Source organism: Pteropus medius, unplaced genomic scaffold (genome assembly GCF_902729225.1).
Source record: "Pteropus medius unplaced genomic scaffold, Ma_sr-lr_union100, whole genome shotgun sequence".
Classification (NCBI taxonomy): domain Eukaryota; kingdom Metazoa; phylum Chordata; class Mammalia; order Chiroptera; family Pteropodidae; genus Pteropus; species Pteropus medius.
The window spans coordinates 7,741,649-7,769,304 of NW_024349225.1; the positions used below are offsets into that span (position 1 = coordinate 7,741,649).

General features: G+C 52.6%; 1 protein-coding gene across 1 annotated transcript in view; it reads right to left on the minus strand.

Annotated features, from left to right (window-relative positions):
* The window catches only part of LHX4 (LIM homeobox 4), a 40,688-nt gene extending 14,616 nt beyond the window's left edge, over window positions 1–26,072 (minus strand). The window contains exons 1-2 of the mRNA XM_039881351.1: window positions 25,979–26,072; window positions 9,387–9,558 (exon numbers count right to left, since the gene is read on the minus strand). Of these exons, the coding sequence (XP_039737285.1) occupies window positions 9,387–9,558; window positions 25,979–26,054 (248 nt within the window). The 5' untranslated portion in view covers window positions 26,055–26,072. The remainder of the gene's footprint in view (window positions 1–9,386; window positions 9,559–25,978) is intronic.
* Window positions 26,073–27,656: the final 1,584 nt, after the last annotated feature.

Here is a 27,656-nt window from a genome sequence, read left to right on the forward strand (position 1 = left end):
GCTCGCCCCTGCTCCAGTGTCGCCTTCCCAGGGGACATTCCTTGACCACCTCGCCCTCTCCCACTCCAGAAGCACTCATCTCCAACGCATGTTCTGTGCATTTCCTGCTCGTTTATTGTTTTTCTCCCTCTCTAGAAGGCCAGCAGGGGCTGAATCCAGCACCTAGAGCAGTGCCTGGCACAGGCTATGTGTTCAGGGAATATTTGGTGAATAAAATTCAAGTGACCCACACCTGTGGCACGCGGTAACACAGGCTCCCCCACCTGTAGATGAGGAAACAAGTTCATAGAGGGCTTCACACATGCCAGAGCCCTCGCAGACAAAAATGGTGGAGTTCAGATTTGAACCCGATGTGCCTCCTTATCGTTGGCCATTGGAAGGCAGTCAGCGGGGGCCAGGCCAGGCCCACGCCGGCATCTGTGCTGGGGACTGCCACAGCACGCGGCACCGTCCCAAGGAAAACAAAATACTGCATAACTTAATTTTATGCTTTAATTGCTTGGCGGTGATTTACTACAGGCCGTATATATTTTTCCCAGCTGACACTCTTCTACATGTATTTCTTTTATCTATCAGCATACTTGACAGGTACGTTGCTGATATTTACTGTTACTGTATGTACCAATATTTTTAGCATATATCAGTCCCACAGGCATGTCACGGGCACATAAAGTTCTGCCCAAGATTGGTGAGCCTTCTCCAGACATGGACTGGGGTCATATATGGAAAAGGCCTGACACCAGAGAATGTTAGTGCCTTGGGGAGTGGGCACATAGTGCCCCCATGCTCACACTCACACGCGTACCTCCCAGGCCTGCCAGAACTGCCCCACAGTGCTTAGCATTTTATGTGGGGTTTTAATATAACATTTTGTTTTTTTCTTTTTCACGAGTGTTTGATATTATTTTGAGATGAATGCTATTGGAAAAGCTTTAGAACAGGTGACCTAGTCCAACCTCCTCCTTTAACACAGGCGGATCCTGGGGCCCAGAGGGGAGTAGCGACTTGCCCAAGATCACACAGCCCAGTCACTGGCAGAAAAGCAGCGCAAGTCCAGCCCTTCTTTCCCTCAGCCACGCTTCTCCTGCCCTGCTGCAGGTAGATCGGCTTCTCAAGAGGCAATGGGGCATGGAGAACTCGACCGTCTTCTACAGAGTCCAGCCCTCTCCCTTAATTTTTATAAACAAGCATTAAGCGTGGAGTACGCAGAGGCAATGTCATGTGAGCAGTCTCATTTAAACCACACAAGAGCCCTGAGCGGGAGGTGTCATTATTTCCTTAGCACAGACAGGGGCAGGCCGGGAGCAGCAGGCGACTGGCCCAACACCCCTCTCCCTCTCCCTCCTCTCCCTCCTCCCCACTCTTTCCTCCAGGCACCTAATCTGCCCACCTTATTCCAGGCTGATTCTTCTCTGCCAAGATGTTAGCTCAGCTGTTACAAAATTGCCCTGAGCAGAAGACCCCTCCTGGGGAGGTTTGCTTAAAGGCAGAAAAGCCTTCCCTGACTCTTGATTCTGGGCCCAGAATCCACAGTTTTAACAAGCCCTCCACAGATGCCACCAGCGTGGCCGTTCCATGGACTTCTCTTTCAGAAACGCTGTGTGATGGATGCTCTTGGCCTTCCTGTGGCATCTGCAGATTGCTCGTTGTTTCTTGAGTTCCTCAAGACCGAAGGACTCATTCTCAGTAGTGGTGTGGCAGGCCCTGTGACCGGCAGCGGCCCCGTCCAGCCTCCTCACGCCACAGCCAGGCTGACCTGCCGTGCTGACCTATCGTGCCCCCTACAGAGCCCAACTCTGGTCTGTGGTTTCTCCTCAAGTGGGGCTTCCAGGGGCACAGACAGGTCCCCAGTAACCAGAGCGACGAGCCAGAGACTGGCCCTCACGGGACCCCTGTGGGACCTCAGCCAGAGAATCAGCAGGAAGTGGGTTTGAGCCAGATCACCGGCCCTTGAGTGCTAAGTTTGGCGGTCTCAGGAGGCCATGGGCAACGTGGCCAGAGACGGGCCTGGCAGGAAGGACAGGCGATTGGGAAAGCTTCCAGTGATGCAGAGGTATGGTGACAGGGGCCCGGGACAGGTTGGAGGCAGTGGGGATGGAAAGAGAGGGCATTTGGAGGTGCGACCCTCTGACTCCGTACCTGAATGGCAGGAGGCATGAGATGGAGGAGAGAGAAGGAGCTTGAGCTTCAGCAAAGAGGCGAACGCACTTCTGGCTGGTGTGTTTTCCTGGGGTACAGAAGCCTCCCCACACCTCCCACTCCCACGTCACCCAGATCCTTCTTGGCTCGGGGACCCCATTTCCACAACCCAAGCACCAACTGACTCCCAGGCTGATTTGCAGATTCAGGTTCCACGGACGACAGGAGGCCTTTGCCCGCGGCTCGGCTCTGGGAGGGTGGGCAGGCACGGCTGAACTGAGTGCTCGGGGCTGGCAGACAGATAATCCGCGGACTCATCACCCCTGATATACAGCCTCAGGTCCCAGGGGGAGCCGCTCAGCTAAGTAATTGCTTCTGCCTTGATTACAGACCTTCGCAAATGACTGTGGGCCTGGTCCCACCAGTGCGTTTGAATCTTACAAATGTCCACACGCACAGCCGCTATCTGCACCATCTGATCGTTACCTTAAAAGGTTTCATTTGCTTAGCGAGGGAATTAGACTATAAACTATTCAGAAATTATGGAAAGTCACACGTCAAAGAGAACCTCCCCCTGTGACTTCCTTAAGCCAGTGTGCGTGTGCGTGTGCATGTGCGTGTGTGTGTGTGTGTGTGTGTGTGAATTTGTGTGTGTGCATGGCCTCGCAGGTGTGTAGTTATCAGAAATAACAAGTGGCTGAGCAGGAGCCCAGCTCCAGATCGGACCTACAACCAGCCCTGGACCTAGGAGGGCCTCTTCCTGGAACGGCAGGGTGCCGGTGAGCTAGAGGCGCCACACAGACACAGGCTCGTCACTCCAGCCAGAGCGGGAAACCTGCTCTGGGAAGTGAAAGTGAGGGCCGCAGTCACTGCCATGGAGCTCTGGACCAGCCAGGGAGGAATGGCATCACGCCACCCTCGCACCACCCCCACACTGAGAGGTGGGCAGTGTTTCCAGTCACCTGACCTGCCACTGCCGCTGAGCACAGCCCCACCTTCCACCCTGGACCGTCTGGCCTGGGACCCATCGGGCCCGAGGCCCTTTGCAGCCTCTGCCCCGGGTCCCTCCTCTTCCGCTTTTTCCTCCTCCTACTTAGATACACCCTCATGACCTATCAGCTACTAATAATGATAACTAAGCACTTACTTCCTTCATCGTACTGAATCCTCATAGTAACTCAGAAAAGGAGATATTTTTATTCCTGTCCCTTTTTAGAGATGGGAGAGTAAGGCTCGGCAAGGTCTCATGTCCCAAATCCACGCTGAGCCTGGATTCACACACCCTGCCTCTACCTCTATGAAGTTCACCCGCAGAGAGGTCGAGCCAGCCTTTCCCCATGTTAGCCCATGGGCATCTGCCCAGCTGAGAGATGGAGGTCCAGTCCACCAGAGTGATAAGGCCAAGGTCACTAGTGAAGACCTGACAGGAGACAGCAAAACTACCCTGTGGCCAGGCCAAACGCACAGCGTGTGGGAGCTGAAACAGGCTGTGCTGAACGATGGGGATAAATCAGCAGCTCCGGGCTCCCAAGGACGCTGTTCACCTGCCCTTGGCTGACAGCCCTGCTGACTGCTGACTGCTGACTGCCTGGAGACTGACTGGCTGGGGGAGGGGTGGTTCCGCCTCACTGGGTGAGCAGCCCACACAGCCACCCACTAACAAGTGACACAGCGGTCCTCCATCCCACCAGGTCCAACGGTGCCCATCTCTGCCCACCAGGCAGGGTGAGGGCCTCAGGGGCAGGAAGATAGCCCCAGAGAAGCACGAAGTTTTAGACAGGAAATGCCCTGGAGTGACAGTCACCCTCAGAATGCCTCCGACTACTCCCCTGGACCCCTCTGGCAGGCAGGTGTGAGCGCATACCCCTGGTGGCCAGGGGTGCAGTCTGAAGCCCCCCATAAGCCTGGACCGTTCTTTAAATACTTTAGTTGTATGACTGTTGCCCTCTCTTTGATTCTACAGCTACGTTTGTTTTCATATTTCATAATCTTCAAGTAAATCCACATGGCGTCTTTACCCTGCGGTTTATCCCCAGCAAACTGCGCGTGCCCTCCCCACTCTGCCAGGCTACCCCCACCTCCATCTGAGGGAGTCTAGGCCATTAAAAGTCATCTCAACGGTAAGGTCTCAAACCTGGTAAGGGTGGGGAGGCCCAGCATTCAGGGAGGACTCTGAGAGCCTGGCCCTCCGAGGCTGTGGGTCAAGTGGCCACAGTCAGGCCAGAAACCCAGAGACGCTGATAAAGCGCCTAGCATTGTGCTGGACGCGGCTTACAAGACCATTATCCTCCCATTGCACAGCAACTGTGTGGGTTAGAATGAATGCCTCTTAGCAGATAAGGGAATAGGCTCGGAGAGGCCTAGTCACTTATTTGCTGACAAACAGCTAATAGAAGGCAAGACTGGAATTTAACAGAGCTCCGTTTGGGTTCCCCAAACCACTCTACTCATAAAATAACTCCCTTTTACAAAATGCTCCCGTGTGTCAGGTCTTTTAAAGCCGCCACCATTAACATTCCTCTTTTTCCTAAACAAGATCCTGGAGCTCAGAGATGTCAAGGGACTTGCCTAAGGGTGCCCAGCTGGTGCCGACATTGGCGGCACTAGAACCAGTCCCTGCGGCTAAGAAACTGTCCTGCCTTCACTGTGCTGCAGAGTAAGGAAGCTGTCGGCCTCTCCCAGGACCCAGTCAGGGACTAGGAAAAGACCCGGAAGCCCTACCCCAAGACCCCTGCCCTCTCCAGACCCCGGTCCCTTTGCAAGGAAATAGGGGACCCATAACTTGCTGGACACACAGTCCAGAAAGGACCTGCTTAGCAAATGCAGTGCAAGGAGTTGTCAGCTCCTCAGCTCATGATTCAAAGTGAGTAGCCACACTGCATCAGTCAACTCAGTGCCTCTCCTCTCGGGCCTTGGAAATAAAAGTGCCTCTTATTTCCTTTGGAGAAAGGGAAGCCAAGGACCCAAGAAGCAGCAGCAACAAATGACAGCAAAAATCAGCCAATGTTACTGAGCAAGAGTTCAACAGTCCCGAAAGAAAAATGCAACAACCACAGGGTACAACCTTCCACAATACTTCTTTCTTCGTCTGTGCACACAGCAACAACGCCCTCTGCTGCCAGTCACCAGTATTGCCACGTCTTCGGAGCTGAAGTCTGACCTCCAGCTTTCCGCCTCCGTCCTTCCCTGACTTCTGATGTATCATACACCCGCCGGGGGTGGGGGGCACTCTTCACATTACAGTCTTGGTTCAAAAAGCTTTACACAGAACACAGGATGTCCCCTGGAGTTGTGCGAAGCAGTGTCTCTGCCACTGTGATAGGCAAAGAGATTTAAAATGTTGACCCTGGAACTTTGAACCACAGTGATGATCTGTGAGGCCAACGAGCCCTGCCCTCTGCCTCTGAACAGGGTTGTGGGGCAGGTATCAGAAAAGGACAGTGCTTTCTCTTTATTCTCTTTGTTCTCTTTCTTCAAGGAGCATAGAGAAGGGATTTCCCCTGGCCCTGACCAGACATCTCTCAAATCCCACAGCTGAATGCATTCTGCAGTCTAACAGTGAAATTCAAGAGCAGGGTGCCTGCCTTCGCTCTCATGAGGTGGCCAGAAGTGACTCCTGCAGCCTAGTGAGAGACGAGAGAACTGTGTGTGTGCCCCCAATGTGCCATCTAAAAGGAGGTGCCTAGGGACATATAATGAGCTGTCATAAGGAGCAGAGTACCCAGCTCTGTGACCAAATCACAGCCTGAGCCCCAGGTGGGCAGCGGGTCCCAAGACCCCTGGGGGGTGAGAGGTGAAGCCACCTGATCCTGGATAACTTTCTCCCTCCCCGTCCTCACCTGTGACTTGTTATACCAAGCTGTACCTGCAGCTGTGCCTCCCTGTTCCAAACAGCCACAGTCCCAAATTGCTGGGTTAGGGGGCTCACTGCCTATCAAGCCCTGTGTCCTCCCTGGGGTGGGGGCGTGGCTCAGAGCAGACCGATCTCATTGACCCTCCGATGGCAGTGGGGAGAACCCCTTCAGCTTTAAATTTCTCTCCACACGGCCCTCGCATCCCCCGGTTAATGACCGGGTTTCAGCACTGGATCTGTGGCCAGCTCCTGCGCTTTACAAAAGGCTCCGCCTCTGAGAATGGGTCATTTTATGCGGCAGGTCAGTCTTGAGGAACAAGCAGAATAACTGTGGCTAGATAAGAGGCCTGTGAAAGGGATGCCTTGAAAGGGACTGCAGAAATCAGTCACCAAAGCACGTTGTCAATTCACTATGTAACCCACTCTTGGTGGCATCAAACCCAACAATGGCCTGTGGGCAAGGCTCAGGACCAGGTGTGTATGCAGGGGACAGGAAAATGAATGCCTAATTGGCTTTCCCTCAAGCTAACAGGAAGATCAAACAGGTGCATGAGGAATGAACAAAACAAGGCAGCTCCTGCTGCGTCACCAGGAGGAAGAAAGGACAGGGTGGCCATGCCACCGGGGGCTCCCACCCACTGAGGAGCTGGACTCGTGGCCATAGGAAGATGAGGAGACTTTGGGAGAGTGAACATCATCCCCAGATGATGAAATAACCTGGGCCGGGGAGGTGGGGCAATGCAGAGCGTGTCTGGCCAAGGGGGCATTCTGCTTGGGGTGGGGGGGGCGTCTGGTACTGAGGAGGGCAGTAAGCGAGGACTGGGAAGGAGGATGGGCACAGGGCAGAAGGCTCGATGGCTCAGTGCACCCGGAACACTGCGTAGGCAGAGGGGCCCCTGCTGAAGGCTCTGAGCTGAGAGGTAGGATGCTGGCACATGGGCTAGAGGGGGCGAGGGTCGGCCAAGAGGTTACCGCCGAGCAAGGCCCTGGAAGGTTCCAAATTAGGGCCATGTCACGGGGAGGGCCTGGAGGCAGGGGATCAGGGCACCAGCCTGGTCGAATGACCATCACTGTTATCTCTGGTCAGGGCTTGTGGCTCATAGGCCAGCACTAATCCTTCCCCAGCCCACACTCTGAGCCCCTTTGGGTCAAGGGGGAGCCTGCTTTCCTTATCACCACTTCTCCCAAACCCAAACCTACCCCTGAGCTCCTGCCTCCTCCTTTTCCCAAACCCAGAGCCAGCCAGTCAAGGTCTAAATGACAGATGGGGCTCTAGAATGATTCTGAGGCTCAAAGGAGCTTTTCTGGTGACAGAGCCCTGGTTCTGCCGCCTTGACAGGCTCTGCCTGCACCCTACAGCCTGCCCCGACCTGCCAGGCTGGACCAGCCAGAGGTCTCGCCCAGGGACGTCTCAGCACCTACCCCATCCTCAGATGGGCAAGAGAGTGACGTCGCCTCCTGCCTCCCCCCCGGAGCTTACCGGGCCTTTCTGGATGTACAAGGACAAACTGGAGGATGCTGCCCTGACTGTGGAAGCAGGAACAGCTCACCCGACCTCCACAGCCAGGCCCAGCCGCCTGTTTACTCCCGCCTTCCACACGCGCATACGCACACGTACACAGGAGCACACAGGCACACGGTGTGCGTGTGTGTGTGCCCCACACACATGATGACATCCACTCCATCTGGGGCCTGTAAGAGCTGCTGTGACGGCTGGCCAGGGAATCACTGAGGCAGGAAGGCAGAGGCCGGCTCTCCTTGCCCACTGAGAAAGGATGTGGGTGCAGGGGATGCACCAGTGTACATGCCAGGATGACAGAAACGAGGTGAGGGTCGGAGGTGGGGAAGACTGGGAGGGGGCGGAACGGTACACAGAAAAGGCTTTGACGAAGAACCCGAGGCTGGTCTCTCAGCTGGAACCATCAAGGATCTGGTGGGTGAGCCCATGTCAGCTACTACCGCCTCCCTCAGGTAATGCTCATGCACAAACACACACACACGTGCATGCACATATGCACATGCACACGCACACACACGTGCACACATACACACACACACGCACACACAGAGGAGACAGCCCTGCGTATTTGACCAAAACGTGATGGTGACAATGAGTGCTGCCTTCTGAACACAAGCCATGGAAGCAGCTCCAGGAGCTACCACAACAATCTTTAATGTGCTTTTTAACTCATATTGCACTAAAAAAAATTGAGAATCCTCAGAAATTCAAATGACTTAATTTTTGCAGTGAAACCTTTGGCAGGACTTAGGAGAAACTGCGTTCTGTTTCCAGGATTGGCATTTCTCCCCGTCTCTCCTCCCTGTCCCCAGAATACACAGCCGCTGAAGCCGGCGCACCACCTCTCCGGGGCTCGCTCATGCGTGCAGGATGTGTCCAGGCCTTGGCCAGCCTCCCCGCAGGCCCAGCCTCCTCTCCGCATACCCATGGGCCTCCCACACTGGCATCAGTGTCACTGACGGACAACCTTCGCCTCCTGTTCCAGCTGGTCCACGTCAGCTGAGACACCAGCCTAAGTACTTCAGGTAATAGATTCTGGGAGAGAAGCCCCAGACTAACTAAATACCACAGAAAATAAATTATAGGCGGTCTCCTCACCCTGACTCAAAGCTCCAACAAGAGTTTTTTCTGATGGACACGACATCAGAATGAAAAATTGAGGGCAGTCTCAAGAGCTAACACTCAGGTATCAGGCACTGTCCTAAGTACTTCCCACACACCAACTCATCCAAAGTCAGTAACAACTCTATGAGGTAGGAACTATTATTATCAGCCTCATTTTACAGGTAAGCAAACTGAGGCACAGAGAAGTTAAGTAACTTGCCCAAGAGCACACAGCTAATAAGTGGGTTTAAACCCAGGCAGGGTCTGGGCTCTTAACCATCCCATGAGACTGCCTCTTTGTCATGTTTCCATTGAAAACGATGACAATGACGTAGCCTAGCTGGACCACTACCAGCAGCGACTCTTCCAAGCCCTGAGGCCCGTGAAGCAGGCACAGAGACTCGCCTAGAAGCGGGTCAGGACCCTCCCTGCACATGCTCTGACAGCCGTAGGAATGACACATCCAAGACAGAAGAGTGACTCCTTGTAGGAATTCAGGGGCACTCTGTCAGCCACCTTGGAGGACTCTGGCTCTTGCTCCCTGCCGGCCCCTCTTGCAGAGCTCACGATCCTGGTCCTCTGGCAATGATACGGCTGGTGACCGAAAGGGAGCAGCCTCTCAGCTGGGGTATGCACCCACCCCCCAGGTTGGACCCACTGCCCTTCCCCACCCTGCCACACTGCAGGCTGCCCCCCACCCTACACTGCACACGGAGAGGCAGAGACAAACCAGGGCAAAGAGAGGGAGGCTGTGCCCCAGTTCTGACTTACTTGAAGAAGTCCTCCTTGCAGTAGACGCTCCCGGCCCTGGAGAAGCACCTGTCAGCTAGCTGCATCTGGCAGTCTGCACACTTGAGGCAGGAGCTGTGCCAGTGTCTGTCCAGGACCTTCAGGATGAACTTGTCCAGGATGTGCTGGTTGCAGCCAGCGCACTGGGGGATCTCTGTGGGGGAGAGAGAGAGGCGGTGTGAGCTTTCCGCACAGCACCACTCACCAGACCAGGCCCTGCGTGGATGCGTTCCCGTTCTGCCAGGCTGGCAGAATACAGGGCTGCCGCATACAGTTGTGCAGGCCGTACACTGCACAAAGGTGCCTGGTCAAGGCGGCAGATTGGGACTGAGATCCGAGCCACGCTTTGCTGGTCTGGCTTTGGGTGGCTTTGGCCCAGAGAGGTCACCTGTTTCTCAGAGCATCAGCTAACCTCATCCGAGCCCGCTGCAAGTCCACAGCCAACAGGCCAGGAAGACCCAACAACATTCTCCTCTTTTCCATGATATATTCGCTCCTGGGTAGAATCTGGGCTAAAACATCAGCCTCCAAGTGAGCCCTGCCTAGACACAGACTGAGAGGCCATCTGGCCTAAAAAGCAAATGACTCATGTAGGGGGCAGGTGACGGAGGCCCAGGTCTGAGGGTGGTCCTGGAGGAAGAAGCTCAGTGTTCTGAGAGAATCTCCTGAGAGTATTCTAATGAACTGCAGTAGAGACCATGGATTGGCTCCATTGACATCCCCTCCTAACGTGCCTGCCCATGCTGCAGACAGACAAACCAGAAACTGCTTTTCAGACTCCCTTGCAGCTCGAGTTCCAAATGGGATTTGGAACCTGCCAATCAGATGTACCTCACAGAGACCTGAATTCAGAATTGAGTTAAACAAAGGGACAGCCGAGGGTCAGGCTTCCCTTGTGCAGTGTGGAGCACGCAGAGCTGAGGGTCCGTGGTTGCAACATCCTGATCAATCGGGGCAGAGGCAGTGAAATTCTGGGGTCTGGGTGTTTCTCCCAGGAGACTGGCTCCAAGCTGGCTGCACTGAGTTGAAAGTCACTTAATACCTGGTAACTGACCACTCCGTTTAAATAGTGAAAGTGGATCCTGTTGTCTGAACCCTAACCACTGCCCCACCCTGTTCTTCCTGCCTTGGTCACTTCCTACCCAAGGTCTGTTTTACTGCCATCCCGTCTTTACCAAACCAAGGGCTTGCTTAGGGGTTGATAGTATTTTGAGTCACTGAAGTAGCTTCAAACTCTACAAAATGGTCAGGTTTCCGTGCTTGGATGAGCAAATAATGCTAGTGTCTCCACCCATTTCCCCAGCATTCCCCCAAAAAAAAGGGAAGGTAACAAATTAAGAACAAAAACGTAAAAGGGCAAGCATTTGGCCTCCGGTGATACTCCCCTGATGTAGCATGGCAGGAGGTTGCAACCCAGAGGTTTCTCCCCTCTATTATAAATAGAAGCTTTGCTAATCGTTTGTTCACACGCCCAGCTTTCCCATTAGAAGGTGGAGTCGTCAAGAAGCAGGACCAGTGTTTCTCAGCTTTGTATCCGCACTGCCTAGCACAGTGCCTGGCACGCAAGATAACGCCACGGATGTTCATCACAGAATAAATAATTGATCGAATCCTAAGAAGCTCACCTTGAAACAGTTCTTCACTAGTTTCTCCTGCTCACTCTAAAATATCCACAAAAATAGTAAAACCAAATCTCTCATGAATCGTATCATGAGCCATATCATGTTTGTTGGTTGGGATATAATTTAAAAGCATTAACATAAGGGAATTAGCCTCAGTGCACTGGGGGAGGGGAACTGAACACATTTAAACCTATGTAGAGAGAAAGTTTGCTCAAGTATTAAGTCATTTGTAGCTAAAATTTGTAGACAGGTTGTTGGGGCAGTCACTAAATCGTTACCACTAGCCCTGTACACACAAGTGCCAATCTTGGACCTAATTAAATCCTAACCCCGGCTTGTTCCCTCATGGCCTCAGCAGCCTCCAACTTTTGCCTGAAAGTTAAACCTGTTAGATGCTTTGCTCTTTGACCCCATTCTCAGACGGAAATGTCCCATGAAAACTACTAGGAGTCACACTTAGGTAGATACCTACAGACTGAACACTTGCTACCTGTCTCAGTTCATGTGGGATTTTTTTCTTTTTAATCTCAATAGATTTCCTCCTTGACAAAGCAATTGTTCATCCAGTCAGTCCTTACCAAGGAATTCTGATGTGCCCCGCGAGGTGCTAAGCACACGATGGCTACAGGACTTTCGCCCCAATCAGACAGGTAGGTAGGACTCAGAGGAAGGCCATGGATTCTGGAGCTAGACTGCCTGGGTTTGAATCCTGGCTCTGCTTTTTAGCCTTGAACAAATTGCTTTGCCTGTACAAGGGGGGTGATGATGAAAATAGCACCTCACTGCACTGTGGAGAGTAAACAAATCTTTGAGGATACAGTTGTTTGCTATTATGAGGAGATAATTGCAATAATCAGGGGTTGGATGTGGTGCTGCTGTGGCTGAGGGAAAGAGACCATTAGGGACGAGGTTCGAGGTTCGAGGTTCCAGGTTGGAGGTTCGAGGTTCGAGGTTCGAGGGCTTGATCTCATTTGAACCTCATAGGAATCCTGCATAGATGCCTCACCTGGGGCCTCAGAGAGTGCCCACATCACACAGCAACTGTGAGAGGACTTGGGGGCTGCCTGGCTGCCTCCAGGTGGGCGTTCATTCCACCGCACCCCTGCCTCTCTCTAGGTATTATGAGGGACCAGCATCACTGGAGCCTCCAGGAAGGGTTTGGTGAGCAGAGGGCCTTGGGAACTGAGAGGATTGGATAGGGGAGTGACAGGTAAATAACCAGGAGCTCTTGCGGTGTGACAATTCCAGCCTGGGGAGGTAGGGCGGAGGGACAACTCGGATAAAGAGGATCCCAAAGGGCAAGAGGATGGCGTTTCTCCCGCAGGCCTTTGCGTTCGCAGCCCTTGCTGAGCAGGGGTTTGAGGAAGGAGGTGTCAGAAAAATTTCTCTGGTATCGTTTTTTGCAAGGGAGGGGAGGGGCGACGTAACCAAGAAGCGCCCCCATCTCGGGGAAGTGGTTTGTGGACAGCCGGGTGCGAGCAGGAACCTGCGCGCACCGGCCACGTGTGCCAGGCGATTGGCCCCGGGGAACAGGCCCGCGGAGGGGCGGGGGCGGCTTTGTGAGAGCAGACGGCTGGGTCCTGGGGAGCCAGGGACCCGGCCAGCGGAAGCAAATTCACCTATGGAGAATCAGACAAAGAACCAGACCGAGAACCGTCCTCGGGGCGCTGGGCGAGCCCGGGCGGAGCGCGGGCCGCTCCCTCCCTGTACCTCGCCGTCCCAGGCCAGAGGCCGCAGATTCCCACCTAATTGTTGTTGGGCCTTGCCCAAGAGGAAAGATGCAGCTATATTTCTTCTCCCGGCCGCAAATGCACAGGGATGAGGGCGAGGATGGATGCCCATAAAATTTATTTCGAGCAAGGTATCTAGCAGGAGCCTTAATATGATGAGTATTCAAGAGAGAATACATTAAGGCTAATGTATGCAAGGGAGGTGGGCAGGCAGGTTTAGGGGCTTGCGGCCCAGACGTCATGTTTAGGAACAACACTAAAAGCAGACAGACAAACCATTTCAGCCACCAGCTTGCAGTGGAGGCTTCCCACTGCATAAGGTTGGGATGCCCAAACTTGGGGTTCTCAGAGGGAGGCCTTGTGACCAAACTGGGGTCCTTGGGTTTGGCAAAAATGTAAGGGTCATACTAAGATGCCTTTTAAATTAAAAATTAAAAGTTTTCCCACCGTAGACTTAGGGAGGGGTGGGGAAGGAGAGCAGTCAGAGAGAGGGAGAGATGGGGAGAGCATTGTTTTTAAAAACAAAGATAATGTAGAAATGGTTTAAGAGATACATAATATACCAGTAATAATAATAAGACCAGGTGTCAGGAGCCCATTATGAACTGTGCTAGGTCCTGAATGCGTATTACCTCAATAATCCACACAACTAGGTGAGGAAGGTATAACTATCCCCATTTTACGGATGAGGAAACCGAGCTTCAGAGAGGTTAAGCAAAGCACCCAAGGTCCCACAATGGGGGAATCAGGATTTGATCCAAGCCCGTGTTTAAGGCGGGCTAATCTGACCTGAGAGCTGAAGGAGTCTAAGACATCACTGCACCTGGCCGACTCTGCCCCGTCATTGTATGGAGGACAGATGGAGGTAAACAGACAGTCTCGAAGCTGCTCTGTGTGCAGTGACAAGGGAGTATGTGAGCCACTGGCCTCTTGTGCTCCCTAACAATGGGCAAATGGAAATGTTTGAGGCTCGGATTTAGGTCCTTTGGATAGAATAGCATATATTGTATGGGACAGACCCCCAATGCCCTAGGGAGGGCTCGAAGCAGGAGCCATTGTCCTACAGACCCCCTCTACCCAAATGCAAGGTGCCAGCTAGTTGACGGCATCCATCAAGTTCAGAATCATCCCTGCATGTGAGGAGGTGCAGACCTGTGAGCTCAGATCCCATGCTTCAGGTGACAGTATCTATGAGATTATTTAGGTTACTGTGAAATGTAAACTATCTAGAAAACTTTCAAAACAACATAAGCTAACTTTCTAAAAAAAAAAAAAAAAAAAACTTTAAATAATGATTTTTTTTTTTTATTTATTTTACAATTTGGAGAGACTGAACAGGGCAGAGGTTATGTAAGTCTCCTATGAGAAATAAAGTTGTAACCAAAGTTCCTAAAAAGGATTTCTAAATGCCTAGTAAACTCAACTTATTTCTTATTTGCAGTATTTGAGATCATGAAATTCCACTTTAAAAAGTGGAATTTAAGCAGACCCTTAGAGTCACTAAAACAGAATTTGATCTATAAACTCAGTTCCTGATATGAGGAGTCATTTCATTTCAAATGAAATTTTCTATCTTATCTGCACGCAAGCGTTCTGTGGTGATGCTCCCTACTGAGGCTCTGCAGAGGGCGAATTCAGGCAGGAGAAGATGTCCCTGGAACAGCTAAGGAATCCGCAGAGCAGCTGGACGGCACAGTGCAATCACTCCCCATTGCCAGTCTTCTGTGTCCTTCATGACATAGCTGAAGGCACAGATCTAATCTCACAGGGAGAGCAGCTGTGTGTACACAGGCAGACACCCATACACACACACAGACACACATATTCACACGTACTTACAATTTACACTGACACACATAACAGACACACTCGCATGTACACACTGGCACACATCGAGAAACACACAGTCTCAAAGATCACCCTGAGACATGTACATACACAAAGATACCCGTACTTACCACGTTCACACACACAAACATACACACATATTCAGATGTACTCAGACACAAACTTAACACACATACATACACAGACTCATATGTACACAAACACATATACCACAGATACTTACACACAGTCCCACGTGCACGCAAACTCGCGCATACACACACATCCTCATATACAAGCATCGTCATTCTGGAAAAAAAAAGCCACTTCCTCTGAAGTCAAGCTCTGTCTATGGATAGGAAGCCAGCACCAAAGGGAGCTGTCCAACCCGGAGCAGTGGGGAAAGTGGGCAGTGAGTGAAGTAAAAAGCTGGAGGAAGTAGAAACATTTTGTTCAGATACTTTTTTGAAAAACTACCGGGGGAATTTGAAAGTTTTCAGTTCTGTATAGAGTTTAGATCTTCACATCTTTAGGTTTACCAAATTGTTTACGATAAATCCCAAATCAGACAGTCTGCTAGACCTGGGTTCGGATCCAGATTCTTCTGCGTATGTAATCCTGGACAAACCGCTTAACCTCTCTGAGCCTGTTTTCTTATCTGTAAAATGGAGATAATAACACCGGCATCTCAGGTTGCCTTATGATCACATCACATAATGAATATAAGACACTAAGACCCCTAACCTGAGCTCCCTCCTCCACTGTCATGGCCAGTCACCAACAAGATGGACTTAGATATTTAAAGTGTATCACAATTATTTCCTGCATCTTTATTTCCCAATATACTATTTCCCTCTCCCTCACTGCCCTTCCCCCACACTCCCCAATCAAAACACTCAAAATTCTCCTCCATCCTCTCAGTTCTAAAGCACCTAGAAGATGCACACCCTTTCTAATCATCACAAGCCCAGAATGTAAATAGGAGATCATGCAACATTACAAGGGCTGAGGGGCTTTGGGGGAGTAAAGAAATCTGGCAGATTCTTTCCCCCACAGAAGGACAAACATGCCAGGCCTTGGTCTCCTCCTGACCTGTGGATGCTGAGAACAGGGCTCCTGAGGCCACCAGCTGCCTGACCTCGCTTTACTTTCACTGTAATGTACTCAGGTAAGAGTGACGAGTTCAAATTATCGTTTGAGGCTTCTATCATTTTGGGGGGGAAACAATGAAATGCCCAGTGGAAAAGTAACTATTTCTTATTTGATAAGAAATGGCTAGAAACCCCTGGCCTGTAGCTGAAATCTACTTCTTCATCAAGGAAGCTTATAAAACCCACAACATGACGCTGAACCTCGAGACCCCTGAAGTACTGTGGTAGGGGCACAGAGGGCTTATTTTTCAGAGTGGCCCATCAGAAAATGGATTCCATTTTAATCCCCAAATACCTCCAGTAGTGAAGTTTCAGAAAGCTGCTAAGTAAAGAGATCAAAAGGTCTGACGTGGTTTGTGGTAGACCAGATTGCCCACAACCCTCTGGCGATACATGATAAATAGTGTGCATTTTTATTCCCCACTCACGTTTCTTCATTTCCAAGAAACTGCTCTCAAGGACCCAGGGGCCACCATGAGACATTTCAGAGACAGTTTGTTAGTTTGTTTGATCGATTTTAATTCTTTGAAAAATGGTGTTTTCTATCTCTTTGGTCACAGAAAATCAACAGGTGAGAAAAAATTTTTTTTTCACCGGAGATGAAACTAGAACCAAAACACCTGACGAAGACTTCTAAACCGTGTTTAAGAAAGTGCCCCTTACCGGGGAAACAGAATTTCAGATATTTCCAGTGGAATCATAATGCTGATGAATACTTTAATATTTGTAAAACTAAGGATGTGTGTGTGTGTGTGTGTGTGTGTGTGTGCACAGCTGCTAGGAATAATGTTCACGTAACCCTCCTGTGATATCAGAGTGATATTTTGTAAAATTTGGATTTTGATACGCCACCTGTGGAAGTTCTGCGAGGTGTTGCTCTTTAACTGCCTTTTGGGTGAACAGAATCCCTCTTTTGTTTCACAAATAATTTGACTCGACAGCCTAATGCCCAGGACAAGGTTTTCCTCACTTTTTTCAGGACAGGGAGCCGGGGTCCATGAGAGATGCTTCCTGTTCGCAGCCCTACCACACAATACTCGCTCAGCTCGCCCATCCTCCTGGGACACCCAGGAGCAGTCCAGCCCGCTTAGGGCGGCTCCAGCTGCAGAATGCAAATGGGGACCCTGGTCTTTAAGTCTGCCAGCACTCTAAACTTTCTTTGTCAAGTACTTGCAAATCTTCAAGCTCATTTACTCTTCTCAGAGACCCTGTGAAAAGCCAACCTCTACATTGAAAAGGGCTTCCCTATAGGTACACAGTTGGGGGCCAAACTGGGGCTAGAATCTTCTTTTTGGGGGGACAGGTTCTGGGGCTGACAGAAGACCAAGGCTCCCAACAGTGCTCCCCAAATCCTGGTGGCTTTCACCCCAGATCCTTTTCCTGGTGACTTCACTCCAGGAGTAAGTAGTTTTTTGAACTCTTGTCTTAAAAAAAAAACATTTGGATGATGTATATTTCCAAAAATATATAATTTTATGTATTTGTTAAGTTTCTTTACTGACTACAAACCGAAAGGAGAAGCTAAATGGGCTGTAAGGAAACACATATACAATTGAAATATTATGCAAATGTTTTTCTTGGAATTCTCCATTCCTTCCCCAATTATAAGGGAGAAAAAAATAGCAGCCAATGGCAGACATCACTGTTCCCTTACCTAAGTTTCCTTGAGTACGAAAGAAAGACGATGATTTTAAAAAGGTAGGCTGGGGAAATACTTTCAAAGGGGGCTTATAGATTTAGTCTGAGAATAATAATTCTAAGGTGTATCAACATAACACCACAAGACATACCAAGTATGGCACCTTGCCTGCCTCAACTCATACCTAAGTTCTGGAGTATCCAAACCTAAGAATTATAACAGAGCTATAGTTAAATTAAAATTCAATTAATTGAGAGTTCTACTACTGGGTATATATTTCAAAAATAAAACTTTCCAATTCAAAATCACCACCATCACCACTGACAATAAAATCTTGTCGTCTGGTCACAACTCCCCTTTTAAATCACCTGATAATTGTAACCCAGGACTAACTCGCCTATGCAGTCTACATACGGGGTAAACCTGACACGGAGGATGCAGTTTCACATGACAAATCATGACTAAATGTGTCTGTTTTGTTCTCTCCTGACTCTTTATTTGCCATTCTCCTGTTAAAGACAATGCATTTTTCTTGAACAATTTATAGCTTCCTTTTTAATAGTTTCCTTTATTCTAAACCAATGTATCTTGAAGAGACCATAACATAATTTTCCAAAATGTTTTATAAATTTCCTTTTATGAGATTGTTGTGACCTAGTAAGAATAATCTCAGAAACAACACGGCTAAAGCACAAAATTCCAATATTAATTCTTTAAATCTTAAGGAGAAAAGGTGCATTGAATGTTGTGGGATTTTTGTGAACGCTATAACATCATTAAAATATAGAAATCTTAGCCAGCCACAAAAATATTGAGAAAAGTCTTTAAAAAAAAACAAACAAACCTAGCATTACATTTAAGGTAAATCATATTCTCTATTATAATTGTATTCACTTTATACTTTAAAATATATCAATCTATACACATCTTATCTAATTTCTAGTTTTTTCTAGTTTTGTCTTGACAAATGATTAACAACCAGGAAAAAAAAGTCAGAAAATTCTTCTTGCATCAGAAATGACCACTCCTGGCATCGTCTTTTCCAGAATCCTTCTCACCACAGGTCTTATTTGTTTCATTTTGTGGTTTGGGGTCCCTTTGAAGATCTCTTTTGTTCTTTTTCTGCTTAAACAGCTCAAAAATAGTAACCTCTTCAATAAAAGATCAAATTCAAAAGTATCTTGAAAACAGGTTTAATGTTACCATTTTAAGGTTGAATTTGGATAACATTTTAATAGAAGGAATATTGTAGTAAATAAAATACACAATGTAAATGTGATTGGCAGGTGTAGGATTATCCTCTAGATTACATATTGACACAGAATTCGTAATCTTCAGTAGGATATCGAATATGCTCAGTAATTGCAAATAAAACAGAAAATCGCATCAAACAAATCCATGACGGTCTATGGAAATGTTGTAGACACGTTCCTATTGCCACTCCATCGACACATTTAATCATTGCTAACTCTCCACAATGTATTTTTCTGATGTCTCATTCTGTAGCAATATTCCATATGTTTGGCAAACTCCTTCTCATAGGAAGAAACTTTCAATTAATTTGGCTGCAAGTTTTGCCTCTATTAAGCTATTCCCCAAACCAATCCTTTCACCTCATAACATTATAATTAAAGCAAATTATACTTTAAAGGCATTTGGGGGTGAGATACCGCAGTTAAGCATCTGTGACTAGGTTGAGACTGACCAAGGGAAGGGAGTGGGGCGAACTAAAAAGAGAAATCCACCAAAATAACAACAGGAATTAGGACTTGCCTCCCAAGACAATGTTCCAGTCTGCCGCTAATACAGTTAACCCAAAGTACATTTTCCAAGGGTGAATCAATTTCAATTTTGCCAATTAAACCCAACCTTTCCATTTACCCCCAACAGCAGTGCCTCAAAATGGTTGATTTGTGCTCCATTTTGATAACGGCTTCTATAAAATTTTTTTAGTTGATTTCTTCCTACAACAAACAATAGCCCAGCTCCAGGGTGCTTCTGTCCTGAACCCAGAAACTGCCCTTCCTTCCCAGGCCTCTTAGAAAGAGGGTGAGCGATGGACCTCATTCATCCTTTAGTCTGCTGGGTGCTAAACACCCAACAAAACCCCTTTGCAATGAATTCATGCTCAAACCCAAGTTCTTCCCTATGAAGATCTCTCAAAGGAAGGAGGGGAGGGAGGAGAAAGGAAAAAGAGAAAGCAGACAGACATTCAAGCCAGGATGGGATTTTACTAAAAGCAGTAGACCCTGTGTGCTCACATCTGTGTTACGGCATTGTTCATACTCATTCCAGGGAGGGAGAAAAGGCAGAAAATCATTACGCAAGTAAATCCTACCCCCAGCCATGGATAGAGTAGCCTGCTGCTTCAGTCTGCCTGCAGCCAAGGTTCCCGAGTGGGGAAGATTACCCCTGCCTCCTCTCATCAGCTAAACTGGTTCCAAGCCTCTATGCATTCCAAAGTTCCCCAGCGCTAACTCTGATAAATTTCCTTAATTAAAAGAAATGACACAGGTCCTCCATCCAACTCCATCAGCCTTCCCCCAATTCACAAGTCTTCAATTCGGAGGAGACTAGTTTCCAGGCCAAATATCCACCATCCCTGACTAAAACAAGAGGCTCAAGGGAGCTTTCTGAACAATGTGACAGAAAGAAAGGTTGGTCCCTGTTAACTAATTTTCAATCCCTGGAGAACTGCAGGTGCGACTCTCCCGCCCCTGGCTCCGCTGTGGCCTCCCCAGGACCGGTGTCTCTCTGGGTTCCATCTGCTAATGCGGTGCTAAGTAATCACTAATTGACTGTAGCAGAGTGAAGGGGGCACTAAAATCCGAGGCAAAGGGGAAGTTGAGACAATAGAAATATTTAGTACTCGAGGCTGTCTACACCTGGTCAGCGGGGTCATCGGGTCACTATTCAAAATACAAGACAACCTTGCGGGCCGTGTTTTGTCTACTCCATGGAAAGAAATTGCTTTGCCGGTTCCCCGCCTCCCTCCAACCCCACCTCACCTCCAGGAGAGCTCGGTTTTTAAAAAGTCGACCCTGGAATTTGCAGTTGTGGAGGCGGTCTTCAAGACGTCTCGAGGACTCACGCTGCTCTCTAATCCCCAGAGCATTCAGGCCACATTCTTGCCTTAACCCCGCTCGGGCAGGTCCACCTAACCTTGGTCCTCCCTCCAACTTCCTGCGGCTCACGGTTTTATCCTGCGCGGGCTTTGCTCGTAATTCCTCTCCTTCCTGATTGGTTTCACCCTGCAGATCCCTTTAAAAGACATTCGCCCTTACTACTAAAAAAAAAATAAATAAGAGTAATAATAATTTCAAAAGTCCTATTCTAGAGGAAGCCAACCTCTGAGCCCTGGAGTGAAGCGGGCCAGTCCCGGCTTCCTCGGTACCGTGAGTGCAAACGGCGGCGCGCGCCATTTCGCCTTCCCCGGGTGCGCAGTGTCACCGACACCCTGTCCAGGTCGAATTTAATTTACATCATCGGCTGCCCAGGTCGAGACCTCGTCTCTCCGGAGCCCGCCAGCGCTCTTCAAGGTCCGCTGAGCGTGGGGAGCGGGGCGGGAAGCCGAGGCTCGAACGCGGGCAAGAGAGCGCGCGGGTCGTGCGAACCAGGATCCGTGCGGGAGAGCCGCTTTCGACAGGGGTTAAAAAGTCACGGGAAGGAGCATATCGCCGGCGCTGGGGTTTAGTTTTCTCTTCTCAAATGTTTAGTGCTAAATGGGTATGGTTTCAGCCCGGCCTGCCCTCTCTCCGGCGCTCCCACCCGCCGCGCCTCTCCCCACGGAAAGAAAAAGTATCTGCCACCGCTCCAAAGCTGTAGGACACGCGTCCCAGTCTTGGCCACCCAGGAGAATAAGCCAGGAAAAGGAACGGGCAAGGTGGAGAGAGGGAAAGGGCCGGGGCGCAGGGGTGCCGAACGCGGCGTGCGGTGGTCCCAGGGGCGGTTCCCGCTTTTGCCCCCTTCGTAGCTGCGACCTCTACTCCGGGCTGCGAGACCCGGTGCCCGCAAAGCCGACTCCCCCCGAAGGGCACCCTGTCCGCATCTGCCTCCCCTGGCGAGCTCTCCGAAGCCCAGGTCACGCGTGGCCAGAGCGATGGGGTACAGGGCGCCGCGCGCAGGTGTGTAACAAACGCTGGGAGAAGGAATTCAGTGTCAGTCCCCGGCCTGGGTGGCCGCGCTTGCCCGCGGCGCGGAGGTACTCTGCCCCGGTCGCGGCGAGGTCACACAGGTCGTGCTCCCAGGCCCGAGGACTCCGCTCCCGCTCCGCCCGCCTGGCTATGGTTTTCCGCGGGCCCGGACCGTGGCTGAGCGAGGAGCACCTTGAGTTAGGTGCTGCTTCCCCTTCTCAGCCCCGGCTTTGCGTCTTCCCTGGACACTGTGGGCCGCTCAGGTGCAGACCTTCGCCCCTCACCCGCCCCACCTGCCCGCTTCTGGTCCGGGTGAAATCGTTAATGCGGCTTCCCGGGCGGGCTTCCCTCCGCCCGCACCACCTCTCTGATCCAGACAGAGAGGAACCCAGGAGGCCGGATCCTGCCCGCCCCTCGAGTCCCTTGGCCTTCCGACGCCCCAAGCGAAGCGCCGCCGCGGTCACCGGGTTTCTCTGAATCCCCTCTGGGTGGTGGCAGCTCTGGCGCGAGCCCCTCGCGGTGAGAGAAGCCGAATCCGTAACCCGCGAGGCCCGAATCCGCCGGGGGCTGCTGTTGGAATTTCTGTATCGGAATCTTATAGAATATCTAAATAGATCGTTTTTCCTGTGCCCCACCCCTACCCCCTCGGCACCACGAGAAATGAATGGAAAGAAGAGCGCGTCTCCGGAGTTTGAGAGAACTTCTGGCCGGGAAATGAGGCCGTTTCGCCCCTTTGGAAATGGCCTGCAAGAGGATGCTAACGTTCGGGACGAGGTGTGGGATGTACACACGGCAGGAGTCCAAGGTAGGGTCGTGGGGAGGCCCAGAGACGTCCTTCGCCCAGCTCCTAGCAAACACAAAATCAGGTACCCTTTCCCCACAGTTTCGGGGTTCGCAAGAGCTGCAAAAGGTTGATGTTTCAGAGACAAGGTAGGGACAGGAAAGGCCCCGGGCCCCGCTTCCTATGTACCGCCCCCAGCCTGGACCGTCCCTCCCGTCCGCGTTGGCCCGCTCTCCAGCCGGCAATCCCGGCCGCAGCTGTCCGCTGTCCTTCCCCTCGGTGCGCGGGAAACTAAGTGGGCAAGGGACGGACAGAACGCCCACCCACCTCCGTACATGTCCCGCGCTGTTCCAGTCGTCTTGACTGGCAAGAGGGGCCAGCAGATGCTGGAGAGACTGTTGAATTCGGGAAGAGAGAGGTTCGGAAACGCGCGGGAGGCGCTCGCCGCACCCGACGCTGCCCCGGTCCGGCCCGGTGAGGTGGACCTCGGTGCTTCTACCGTCCCGAGGGAGGCAGAGGGGACGACGGGATAGAGGCAGGGTGTGCCAGGGACGAGAGGGACCCGCGCCCCTAAATCCTGAGCCACGTAGCCGAGACCCGCGGTTTAGGACGAGGTCCCTTTGCGAACCTATCCACACGGCTATAAAAAAAAACACCGAACCCTCGGTTCGTGCTGGACAGGACCCGAGGGTGCTGCCTGCTGCGAACGGAGCGCTCCCGCCACCCAGAGCAGGGAGCCAGGGTTCTGAGTCCCTTAGGACGCCCTGACCTGAGGCGGGAGGGGCTGCCCAGCCGACCGGCGGGGATCTGGAGGGCTGGGGCTCTACTTCCCCACTCCAGGCTGCTCCCGATGGCTCCCGCCCCATTCTTTCCTAGCTCCTTGGCCCGGGCAGACCGCCCTCAAACTGATGAAGACCACCGAGCTTGTCCCCAGAAGCCCCAGCCATTTGCGTGCCTAAGGGAGCCTCCCCGTGGCTGTCAAAGCAACCGGGCCACCTCTGCGAGGGGAAGTAAGAGGAAGGCAACGCACCAACGATGAATCCACGCAGGAGGGAGCAGAGGCGGGGGACACAGTGTAAGGAAGAGGACCTCCAGGAGAAAGAAATTATTAATTATATTTCTTGGCAACGATTCCCTAAAGGGCATGTACCTCACCCATCCCCAAATAAGCAAAAGAATATTCTGGCGCCCAGAGCGCCAGAGGCCCCGAGGGTGGGGATCCCTAGGCGTGTGTGTCTCAGGTGCTCCATTTGTGGTGGCTCAGGGTGAAGAAGGGGAACATGGGCATGTGTGAGGGTGGGGGCAGGGGTGCAACCCAAACCTTCCAGCTGTGGGGTCGGTTGGGGGGTCCCTGCTGGAGAGCCTTTCTGTGGTCTCCTCCACCCTCAGTTTTAAATTCCCACAGGCCTGGGATTATCCTTTTTCCTCCCGAAACACAAGAATGTGTCACCTTCCACCTCCACGTGCAGTTCTTAGGCCACTGGGCCCCACGTTCCAGGGAAGAGGATGGTTGTGTATGTGTGTGAGGGGACCCCGTCCTACCTATGCCCAGTCCCAGCACCAACAGCTCAATAGCCAGTAGCTAGATCTGCTACACAGGGTCGGGTACAATCCACACACATTCCAAAAGAAAATTAAAAAGCTGCATCTCCAAGTCTTCAAGGATTGAGCCCCTCAGTTTTGGCAGGTGGCTCCTCCAACCCAGGCCACAGAACCAGGGCAAGACAAAGGGAGGACAGATCGCCCCCTCCTGGCTGGGCATTGCCTACCCCCATCCCCGACAGGAGAGTCTCCCTCTCTACCTCATGAAGTTTTCCACAGTTCCAACCCAGGCTCTGTGCCCTGGTCCACCATAGCTCTGAAGGTGAATTCTAGGCATTTTAGAAAACTGAGTTCCTGATGTAGAAATCGAAGTTGTCTCTGAGTAAGAAAAACAAAAAAGGGAGACCATCTGGGAGAGGTGTCTCGCACCCCATCTGAGAAAGGCTGTTAGAGCATAGCCCACGTCCTTCATTGCCGTCCTGACAGGCCACCTATGGACCACAACTATGAGAGCACAGATGTCCTGGGTAACAAGGACAGGAGTCACACCCACACACTCCCCTCACTGCGGAGCTTAAGGACTTATAATCAGCTTAAGGACTTGGAGCACCTTAGGGTCTGTGTTTGTGCAGGGACTGAGAACCCACTCCCTCCCTGCCTGTGGTGGGGTGGGGACATAAGTGGGGGCAATGAACCCTAACACCTTCTACGAACACACCTTAGTCGGCAGTAAACTCCCCCAAGGCACTGGCGCAGAGGTGGAACTGTTTGTCAACAGTTTACAGAATGAGGCACAACGGATAACTGTAGGATATAGTCAAAGGACAATCTAAATTGTTTGGGGCGAAACGATCTTCTTCCAGTCCCTTCTCAAAAACTTCACGGAACACACGCTCTCATCAGCTTGCCCTTTGAGGTTTGGCCAGGACGGAAGCCCTGCCATGGAGACCCTGGGCGCAGGAGGGCGCGCTGGTGCGCCCTGGTTCGTAGGTAGGTAGCACCCTTGGATGAATCAATCGGTCCTTACTTAAAATACAGCTCGAGGATTTACCGCTCCACCGAATAAGTCTCGGCGGAAGCACAGCCCCTTGGCAAGCAGAGGCTGGAAACCCTTCGTTTATCTACCGCCCAGAGCCGGGTCCGCAGAGCCCGCCAGCCTGAGCGGCAGGACTCACGCTTGCGCCCACCGCACGCGCGGAGCTCCAGGACCTGCTTTGGCTTCAGCACAGATTCCCCACCGCAGACTCTCGGTTCGGGAGTTGGGGGACAGAGACAGATTCCCTCCGAGAAAATCTCTGCGCGCGCACACCTATACACCCACAGAGACCTGAGATAAACATCCCTCCCCATCCCGCCCCCCCATGTTTCGGGCATGGGAAAGAAAGCGGGAGGTCGAGCAAAGCACCTACACACCACGATCTCTCCCCTTCCGAGTCCGAAAGAGCCTGCCCTCAGGTGCGCAAAGACTGTACCCCCAGTTCACAACTTCGTCCCGCCGCTCCTTCCTCCCCTGCATTTCTCGGCTAACTGGAATATGGAGAGTGGAATTCCCCCACTAGGAGCAGGCAGTCCCCGGCGGCGCAGGCGGCCGGCAGCAGCGTCCAGGGACGCACCAAGCGCGCGCGCCCCGTGCACGGGGACAGAGCGTGTGGCCTGAGCTTCCGCGCTGCCAGCCCGGGGGGCGGGGGACGCGCTCTCCAACTTCCCGCCAGCCAGGGGGAAGTTGCTCTAGCCGTACTGGGAGCTTTGACTGTAGCCCCAGGGTAGGGGGAGGATGATTTGGGGAGACCACCCCGGCCCTCAGGCCTGGCCTGCAGCTCGTTTCCCCGGCATTCCCAAACAGCGCTCTTCCCAACGGTCCTGGAAAAGCCACGGGCTGGAGATGCTGGGTTCGGTCTTCTCGCCTCGCCTCCAGCGTGATCTGGAAGGCTTTCACCTTCGGTCCCAAAAGCCAAGAGCCAAGCCCTTTAAACGGACCCTGGCTGGTGCCCCTGCCCTGTGACCGCCTCTGCGCCCCGGCCGCTGGCCCCTCGCCCCGCCCGGTCCCTCCGGTCCAGCCTGCGCGCAGCGTCCGGCCCGCCCCGCACCGGCCAAGGATGCTGGCTGTCTTGTTATCAAATTAAATCAGCGAGAAAGGGGGGTGTCTTACGTTGCATCGGCACACCAAGCATCTCCGGGAGCCCCTTGGCAGCCCCCTCCGCGGGGACAGCTGCGCTCTGCATCATCCTGGAGCGAGAGCCAGCGAGTCGCAGTCTACGGAGATCTCGCTCGCTCGCTCGCTCGCTCAAGCTTGATTCAGAAATTTGAAAATAATAATAAGAAACCCAACCAGGCCGCCGAAGTCACGGTGGAAGCTGGACCCTCCGCCTCTCGGGGAGGATTCCACAGGCTGGCTGGCCCCCTCCCCCCGCCAGTCCTCAGCCTGTTTCAAATCCCTTTGATCTCGCTCTCCCGGGTTGGTGCACATCCCGGGTTGAGACGCTGTTGCTGCAGCCCTGGCTTTTTTCCCCTCCTCCCTACCCCGCCCGCTTCTCTCCCCCTCCCCCTCCACCCTTCGCGCGCCGGACGCCCGGGAGGCCGCGGTCACCCAGGCATTTTGATTCATTCACACTGCAGGAACGGCCGTGACGTCGCTTCCCGCAGGGAGGCCCGCCCTTCAGCCAATCCCCCTACCCAGCAGCGGGCGGCGAACCCCGGCTGGAGTAGGGGTCCTGGAGCCCCAAGTGCGCAGCGTGTGCGGGGGGGGCGGGGCCGCATGCAGGGGGTGGGGCCTCGCGGGTAGTCCCCCCACCCCAGCTCTCCGCGGTGCGGCCGGAGCCTCTGGTATAAATGCTGCGGCGGCTGGACGCTGCAGCAGGTGGTCCCAGACCGCTGCGCCCAGGGTTCGTTCCGAGGGTCCTCGGAGGGTTCTGGCCCCGGCCCGCGGCTCGCGTCCTCCCCGCCTCTCTATTCGGAGCAAGGATCAGGGAAGGGCGGGGCAGACGCCCCCGGAGGCCGGGGCTGCGGGGCTCTGTCGTCCCCTCGCGCGCTCTCGGTCCCGAGCTTCTCTTCGCCGGACCGAGCGCGCTCCGTAACCAGATTCCATCCTCCTCTTCTTCTCTGGCCAAGTCCTTTCGCGCCGCGCTCCCAGGCCCTTGCTCTCTCTCCCCCGCGTCTGGCTGAGGCCGGGCCAGGGACAGCCGGTCCTCGGCTCGGAACGCGCGAATCACGCAGCGGGCGGCGGCGGGCCGGGTGAGGCGGCCAGGGACTGTGCGCGGAGCCGGCGGGGCGCGGGCCCTCATGCGCGCCCCCGGACGCTCAGGCCTGCTGCGGGGGTCCGCTCTATCCTCCTTCCTCACCCCGTCCGGGCCCTGCGTCTTTTGGCTGCTGGGCCTCGCAGGCTGCTCTGCCCAGGTCCGCTCAGCTGGGTCCTGCCCTGGATCCCCAGGGACCGCTCTGCCTCGCCTGCTGCAACCGCGGGCTCTTTGAACGATTTTCGACCTCGTGCGTGGAGGGCAGCAGCGTGCAAGCGGACACCCGGGGCTAACCAGCGAAGGGGCATACGTGTTGCTTCACGTAATTACAAGACACACATAAATACTTAAATTCTCAACGCAAGTTCCTGGAGGAGATAAACCAGAAGGCCCCCTGCTGGGATAAGTCTCTGCGGAGGTTCTCGGATGCTCAATCAGATAGATATTCGACGTCGCCTGACTGCAGGCGCGGGAAACCCAAGCCTCCTGCCACAGGACCCAGCGGCTCTCTGGATCCCAGCCCTCAGATACCCCACTTCTAAGTTTTGTTAGAGATGCAGACAGACGTGATCTCCCCGCCTAGTGGGGTCCAGC